This window comes from Tamandua tetradactyla, chromosome 11 (assembly GCF_023851605.1).
Source record: "Tamandua tetradactyla isolate mTamTet1 chromosome 11, mTamTet1.pri, whole genome shotgun sequence".
In the NCBI taxonomy this organism is placed as follows: Eukaryota; Metazoa; Chordata; class Mammalia; order Pilosa; family Myrmecophagidae; genus Tamandua; species Tamandua tetradactyla.
The window spans coordinates 38620644-38629461 of record NC_135337.1 but is presented as its reverse complement, the minus strand read 5'-3'; the positions used below and the strand labels follow the sequence as shown (position 1 = coordinate 38629461).

The following is an 8818-nucleotide window of genomic DNA, read 5'->3' as shown; positions in this document are numbered from 1 at the left end:
CACCTAGGGACATAAGGGCACTGAAGGGCACCCCTGATGCCAAGTTTGGTATACACACCAGAAGAGCCGAATGTGAAGCATTAAGCACAGAGATTATGTTCTTGGATCTGGCAAATTATCTTTGTCACCTGGTGTCACTAGCAGCTGAGTACCAATCTCAGGGAACCTGTGATAGTCTTCTCCTTCCATAGTGCATGTAAAACATTGTAGGCACCAATTTTCAATGTCATATGCATTGTCAAAAGAAACTATTACCTTCATGTATAAAAGGTATACCAAGGTAGTAGTATGTTATAGTTAAGAGCAGAGTCTCTGGATGCTTGCTGCTTACTAGCTGTGTGAACTTGGATAAGTTATTTAACTTTTCTATGTCATAGTTCCCTGAAAATAAATGGGATCAGTGGTAGCCATCTCATCAGGTATAAAGATTAAATGGATTAATACATATACCACACAGAGAACTATGCCTGACACATAGGTTTAATAAACAATAAGAAATGCTGCTGCTCAGCTGCTGCTGTTGTTCCAGCTGCAAAGGCAAGAAAACTGCACAGAATATTAGTTTTGGAATCAGAAGACAAGTTCAAAACTAGAACTTAAAAGCTTTATTCTGTTGTCGCTATGGTAGTTATTACTCCTATGCTTGCATTTTTTTCTTAAGTAAAAAGGAACATGAGAACTTGCCTCTTTCAGCATCCTTCCATCTATCCACAAACATGAACTGAGTATCTATCAGGTACTGTGTAGGGCCTGAGGTACAAATATGAATAAAATAAGGAGCTCCCAGTTTAGTGAGCAATACTCAAAAACATTAGTTTCATTTTGTGTGGGCATTTCTTGTCTAAGGAGATGAAGAAAGAACCATTATTTTAGTATAACAAATACAATGAAAAATTTAAAAAGGCAACACTAATCTTGTTAGCAACCACTGACCACAAGTTTCTTGCATTACTGTGTTTTTCTGTTCTGCCAGTGGGTAGTAAGCTCCTGCAGATGATATGGCAGTCTTAGGAGAGAGCAGAACAGTGAGGACAAGGCCCCTATTTCGGATGAGAGAAGAGGATAAAATATCTTGGGGGAGATTGAGCTCCAATCATAAAATGGGATGATGTGGTGCACAACATCCTCTCTGAATGACCTTCTGAGACCTACCAGTTCCCCTGAACAAACAGCTCTCAAGCCATGGTCCACTATTTCATGATCCCCATATCCACTGCCTTTAGGAATATCCTGCCTTGGCCCAGAGGGTAGATTACAGGGAACAAGTTCTTGGTATTTCTTTTACTTTATTCCAATAATGAAATTTCTTGGTATTAAGAGAGTGTTGTTGTTTTTAGTCATCCTGTGCGCACTGAACATGGGAAGGTAGCCCAACTTGTTCTTCTTTAATCTTCTAGTTAACTAAGGGGCCTTGAACTGTCTACAACAATAATATCAGACAATTAGTAACATAAAATGAAGAAAGAACGAAAGAGGCTATAATTGATGGGAGAGTCTGCATGCCTATATTTTATAAATAAACAATGCATACCAACATGTTTTCATCTGTCACCATCAATTGGCATTTAATAGCTATGACTTAAATTCTATATTTAAAACCCAACAGAAATTTTAACAGTGTCTTAAGCTATAATTGAAACAATAGTAAGTATATAGACATTTGGTATCTTTATAAAATATATAATTAAATCCAGAATATTTTCTTTTATTATATTAATATATTCAGCACTATATTTAAAACAATTATATACATTATTTAAAACCATGTATTTAGTTTATTATTGACCTAAATTTATTTCAAATTCACTTGAGTAGTGGCTACTAACAGACACAAAGAATGATTCTGGCTTCTTTTGCATATGTGTGTGAAATATATTCTGAAAAGCCAATATGATTTAAATAAGAATTAAACCAATGAAAATTACCCAGCAAGGAGAAATAATAACAATTGTCTTGCTTTAAAGTAACAATTGGATAATAAATTATATTTCAAAAATCTTTATATAAAAATGCAACTAAGACCACCCATAAATCATCAAGTGTAACAGCAGGTATTATATTTATTTATTTTTCACCTAATCACTTTTTAAACTCATGGTAAAACCTGTTCTTCATAGAAAAAAATTTAACAATTTATCCAAACATAGTTACATAAGAAGTTTTAAGAAACTGTAAATAATTCTTAATACTCTCATTTTGATTCTCCGACTTCTCAAGACTATGTTGTATTTCTTTCAAACATACTTCCTGATGCTGTGTTTTCTAAATAAAAATAAAATACAGGTGATCAATAACAGCATTTAGATCAAAGGACAATAGTCATAAAGTAAACTTTACATATATATTAACTGAATACATTATTTTTAATTGTTAAAAGAAAGAATCTGCACATTTGTTATGTTCATTAATAACTTATCTTAGCGCTAACTTTTCTTTAAAATTCAGGATATTTAAAGTACAAGCATGTTGATCTCTACTGTGATACAGTTGTAAGATGTTTCATATCACCCCAAATTATTACATACGTAATATGATTAATAAATGAGTTCTATTTAAATTTCATGATTTCCATTAAACTTAACATCACATTTTAATACTTTTTTTAAACATTTTCTCTGCCTAAAAATTCATCTTTTATACCATAAGAATGACCTTTGCTGTTTTAAAAATGGATGGAATTCTACTTTTAATAATATAAACATTTATTATTAGAATCCTTTAAAAAGTAAAAATAACTCAATATTATAGGTGCCTTTTATTCCACAAAAAAATTAAAAACCAAACACATTTTTTTTAAACACTGAGTTGCATCTAAATTTCTAAGCAGATCTGTTCATGGAAAATGCCTTAAAGACATGCTACAAATACCATCTAACTTCCAATTAAATAAGAGAGATCTTATTTCCTTCTTATCAGGTGTTCAATGATACCTGACATCTTTTCAAACTGAGCTGTGTTTGTCAGGGGAAGGGAGATGTGATACGAAGCAATATGCCAAGCTAGACTACAAAGAGTCACAGAATGAACACCGCAAATTTTTATGGAGCATTAATTTTACTCAAAAATTGGGGGAGAAAATATTAAAACAAGCACACTTATATCGTAGGGTAGAAGGCAAAATGTGTTTGAATTTTAAGATTATACATAAGACTTCAAAGACATTTCAGGCTCCAGGGAGGTGGCTTGGGTTAAACTGCTGAGGTCACCTTTGAGTCTGTGCATCTACTCCACCCACCATCAGAGTAACTGGGGAGAAAATCTGAAAATTTGCTACTGCAGGGAGGGCACTGTGGAAGGTAGCAGGGATACAATCATCTCTGAGGCAGGTTCTCAAGGGACTTAAAATTCACTTGGAGCTATGGCATGTATACAAAATGCCCACTGAAGGAGGGCCAGAACAAATAGTTCCTTTTTCAGCAATATCTAAATCTATGCTTAGAATTTGAGATTTTTACTACTGCAAACTTGATCAAGTTTAACAAAACATCATATCTCAAACCTACTGATTTTTAGGAACTTCAGCCAAATACAGAGAACAAATTTAGCAAAACCCATCTCATTTTAGTATACTTATTTTCTCCAAGGCTTTGATTATATAAAGAATATTACATATATTTTATAATACCAAGAACTCTGATGGTGAATAAAAAAAAAAGTTTAAAAATAAAGGGAAGACTTGTGTTAAATTAGTAGTGATAAATTCTTTGCTCTGATTAAACTGCCATAAAACTTTTGATGGCATTAAAATTAAACTAATGGGGTAGGCCATGGTGGCTAAGCAGGCAGAGTTCTCACCTGCCATGCCAGAGACCAGGGTTCGATTCCTGGTGCCCAAATTAAACTAATGGGATACGCCAAAATCATCTGACCTTTGAAACTTTTGGCTTTTCAACTTTTTAGATACTTGTGAATGAAAAAAATTTTCATGGAATGTCTGGCTCCTGGAAAAAATACAGGATCATTATTTTCTATGTTATTGTTAAGTGGATGATTGTTAAGTAATCACAGATAGTGCTAGATTTTAGAGCATCTTATGCCAACTGCTACATCATGAATATTCAGGAGGAAAAAACACATTAGAAAAAGAAGTAAAAATGGCTAATTTGGTATTCTCATTTTATGGATGAGGAGACAAAGTCATATATCACATATGGAGGTAATACAGTTTAAACTGCGTTTCTCCAAAGAAAGAAGAAAAAATCATACCAGGGAAAAGTAAGTAGATTATGTTAGTGCTTTCATTAAGCAGCTGTTATATAAAAGCAATACACAGGGAAAGGGTTTGATGAGACTTTGGGGGGATATAACAGATGCTACCAAGGAGGTAAGATAATTCATTTTTACATGATCCTGACTTTTTATTTTTTATGATTTACATTATTTGTTATTTTTAATTCTATCAGTAAAACAATGACCCAGGTTCCCCTTGCTTCTCACTTTATTTAACTAAACTACATGGCAACAATGTTAAATGCTAATTTATTTTATGTGACAATACATAAAATCATACTAATACTTACATTGTTCAATCTGGAAACAAGTTGATTTTGTTCTTCATTTTTCTTTCTAAGCTCAGTTTCCAGATCTAGTATTTTAATTTGCAAAGCCCTTTCTCTAGATGACATTTTCTCTATTTCCTCAGAAACCTGTAATTTGTATGAAAAAAGTAAAATAGCTAATTGTGTTTTCTTTAAAATATGATTTGAATTCTTGCCATGGCTATTCTTTTTCCAAACAGATACTAACTGAATGCTAAACAATTTAATTAAGATGTTATCCTGAGGAAGCACATACAGGATAAGTATATTTATCTTTGCAACATAAATATCTGCAAAATTAGCTTGGAATGGAAGAGATGTATGTTTATGTGTCACTGCTCTGTGACTTAGTAGGTGTTCCCCTCACACAGTATATTTTTATAATATACTGAGACCAACTGCATGCTTTATAGTATTTATAGTCATCTGTTGTCTACAGCAGTGGTAGAGCACAGAAAGTTCTCATTAAAGGCTGTTTACATGCTTGGACAGATAGAATTGGGTGGCAGAATGTAATACTTCTTCAGAGAAAAAAAACCTAGAAGGGCTAACTTCTTTAAAGTGATTCATTTTTCATTCATTCACTTCCATAATGGTCTGCATTTGATTTTCATGTTTTTCTGGTAGTTTATATCAGCAGAATGTCTAACTTAGCTATGCTGATATATATGGGAACCTGTATGTGGGAACTGTAAGTTGGAACCACATGAACTAGAGTGGAGGCAGGGACTACTCCAGGAGCAAGGAGCTAGTGAGAAGAACTGTCTTCAAACCTAATTTCTATGGACATAGTTCTAAGTATTACAAAGTGATTACAAAGATTTCTTCAAGGGCAACTGTAAATGAAGGATGCTATCAGCATCTGCAGCTGTGGAAGAGAGAGCCCGCAGAATAAATACCCATGTCCCTGACACTGCGCCTTCAGTGTGGACAATGGTGACAGAACAGTGATGAAACTCCTCACGTGGGCAGGAACAAGAGGCAGCCCCACATTCTACTGCAGCAGGAGTGTAAAGAGAAAGCAGAAAGAGTCCTGGGACTCTGAGAACTTTGAGGAAGGAATCTGAAGGCGTCTGGTGTTTCCAAAGCCCACTCACACTAAACCAGGGATATAGTCCTTTCTTATTCTCTTCTCAAGTGTTGGTGGGGCTGAAAAAGCTGGATTATATTTCTATACTGGCAGCATGTGTTATTACTTAGCTTTCATTCAATGATGTGTCTCTCAAAATCAATGTTAAAAAACATTGTTAAAAAAATCAAAATATACATGTGACACTTGTGATGTAAGAGCCACATTTTTCAAGTATATCATACTTTATCTGACTCTTGTGGAACTGCCATTAACTAAGCTGGGGAAGACTACGGTGGAAGAGAGATTAGAGGGTAGGATTCAGATTTTGGCTTTGGACATGCTTACTTGACGTCAACTAAGCAGTATGAGATATAAGTCTGCATTCCAGAGGAAAGGGAGGTCTGGGTTGAGGAAATAAATTTGAGAGTCATTAAGGTATAAATGATCTACTTTAAAATTACTCAATTACTTAAATGGAGGGAAACTGATCATTCCCATTTTAAAAATAAAGAAATTAAGTGATTTGGCCTAAATCAAGGTACAATGAATCAGAGCCAGAGTAAAATCCAGTTTTCTTTGACTCCAAAGCCCACTCTCCTTTAAAGATTTGATTTTCAAATCATTTGATAAATTTATATCTCTTCTTTGAGATCTTCCTGAACCACTTCCCCTCATTCCCAGACTGAAATAACTACTTCCTCTTGTGTATCTTCTACACTCCTTCTATTATTGCACCTAAAGGCTGAAACATTAGTGTGTTCACATATTATCTCCCTATTAGACTGTGAACATCCTGAGAGCTCTGGCCAAATTTTATTCATCTTTGCATTTCAAGTATTAGCTGAGTACCTGACACACAGCATGGTATTCATTAAATGTTAATCAAATGGATTTAGGTGGAATTTAATTCTTGTATGTATTCATTTGTGCAACAATATTTGCCAAAACAAAGTGATGTTGAGATTTACAGTTCACTGGATCCTGATAAAATCCAAAATTTTCAATAATTTTCCCATTCACTTTGGTTTTATTAAAATAAAGGGGAAGCAACTTCCCAGTATTTTCCAATTTCATCCTTTAATCTGCAACACCATCATTTTTCTAGTTAAGAAACCCTGGCCCAGTAATAAATCTCTTTTGCTCCAAAAGGGAAAAGTAGATAAAGAACAAAAATGTAATTGCTCCTTTCACCCTGTCAACAGGATAAAAACAATAACTGTAGCTTTGGTGAGACGAGATTTTGTCTGGTTAAAAAGACGTCTCTTTGGTAAACTAATTAAAAAGTTTCTACATAAAGGCCTTGTGTACCTTTTGTCTTCCTTCTTCTAAAGCAGCTTCTAGCTGTCTGGTCAATGCTGTATATTCTCCAGATTTCTCATTAAACTTAAGATTGCAGTGCTTAAGACATTCTTCTTGGTTTGCCAGCTTCTTTTCAAGCTCTTTATTTTCTGCATCCATCTGTTCTAATTTTCTTTTTACAGGAAACATGTATTTTTAAATTTTAGTGTGTAGAAGAAAATGTAACAGCAATTTAAGTTCAATTTAATACTTACTGTTTTAGGTTTTCACACTTCAACTGAATAAGAAAATTTTCCTCTTCCAGAGAAAGCTTTTTCAGAAGATCGTTATTTCCGTCAACCTAGAGGAGAGACAAATATGTTTTCTTGATTGCTTTGTTTTAAATCTAAGAAATCTACATCCTGTGTTGTCATACAACTGTGTTCTCATGAAAAAGACATATAAATATTATTATTCATCCTCCACAGAGAGACACCGAGAAATATTACATTGTTAAAACAAAAGTTCTCAAATTTCTGATTAAACCCTTAAATATTGCCTCATGGAAATCATCAACTGGAAACTTTTCTGAATGATGGCAATTATAAGATTCTGAACAATTTTTTCTTGAAAAAGCACATCTAATGTATTAAGCTGAAATGTGAACATTTTACCCAGTGTTACTGTCCTATTGCTAGACACTTAAGAGTTTCTCTTACAGTTTTTTATTTCACCTAAAGACACTGGTTGATAAGGGAATATCTGTGAAGTTGTAATTATGCATAAAAACATATTTTTTTGAAAAGCAAAATAAAATAAACCAACAAATAAAGCCAACACACACTTTCCCATACCAAAACTTATAGGACAGAATATTTTTCCCATTGCTTGAAAAACTTTAGTTTGAACAGCTTTAATAATAAATTTTTTTCTTATAATTCCAATTATTAATTTAGGTTATTCTATTTAATTTTATATTTTCTTAGAAAAAAGTCTCCTCTCAGGAACGTAAATTTAGCCAAGTGTTTCTTATATGTTTTTTTTTTAAACAGAATACATTTCAAAATTAAAATCCACATCAAATTTGGAGGGCAGATAAGGAATTCTCTCTAAACACATCTTGTAAATAAAGACTTGATACCATCTGTGCTCATGTTTCTTTGAAAAAAATATTGCTATTCAAAAAATATTCATTGAATGTTTACTGTGGGTAAGCAATGGCTAAGAGACAGCTATGTGGTGATTAACAGGACACACAGATCCCTGTTCGAGTAAAAAAAAAGTATATGTTGAAAAATATATATTGAAAATAATCCCAATAAACTAAATGCACAGTTGTAATTTTTAAAAATTCTCATTTTTGTAAGATAAATGTGAACAATTTACTTATCCTGACAGCAAAAATAAATATATATGTAAGTACAGCTTTACTCTTTATGTCATGCTGTATTACTACTTCTTCAAATGTCTAAATATACACTGTATGAATTAACTAAATTAGCAATTTTAATCCCCAAACTTTCATCACAAAACACTATTCTTTTAATAGCTTGCAAAATAATATTACAGTAGCTGCATGAAACTGACATTCTATCAACTGATTAACCTTAGAGTAAAAAAAGTAACCCCTAGCATGAGTGCCCTCAGCTGGTGAAATTGTTCCAAAGCATTCCTATAACACATCTAGCAAAAATCAGAATGGCCGCTAGACACCTGACCCTGAAGCTCCCTAATGGTCTGTGCCTGGTCTGCACATTTCCCCTTGTAGTGCTGCAGACTCTCCTGACACTGGAGAAGCTTCTGTTCGGCCGCCGACAAGGAATCACGGATGCGCTCTAACTTCTTCAGATGAGACTCCATCTGGCCTCTCATCTGAATTGTAGCATTAGAGGAAATAAATGCAAGATCACACATTCAGCATTCATATTTT

General features: G+C 33.6%; 1 protein-coding gene across 9 annotated transcripts in view; it reads right to left on the bottom strand.

The window, feature by feature from the left end:
* Nucleotides 1–2035: 2035 nt before the first annotated feature.
* The window catches only part of ODF2L (outer dense fiber of sperm tails 2 like), a 46961-nt gene continuing 40178 nt past the window's right edge, over nucleotides 2036–8818 (bottom strand). For 8 of the 9 annotated variants that reach the window (XM_077120404.1, XM_077120401.1, XM_077120403.1 and 5 more), the window contains 5 exons: nucleotides 8602–8760; nucleotides 7164–7249; nucleotides 6919–7081; nucleotides 4521–4646; nucleotides 2036–2262 (listed from right to left, as the gene is read on the bottom strand). In XM_077120404.1, coding sequence (XP_076976519.1) covers nucleotides 2134–2262; nucleotides 4521–4646; nucleotides 6919–7081; nucleotides 7164–7249; nucleotides 8602–8760 — 663 coding nt within the window. In that variant the 3' untranslated portion in view covers nucleotides 2036–2133. The remainder of the gene's footprint in view (nucleotides 2263–4520; nucleotides 4647–6918; nucleotides 7082–7163; nucleotides 7250–8601; nucleotides 8761–8818) is intronic. The other variant, XM_077120407.1, reaches the window with a different exon arrangement.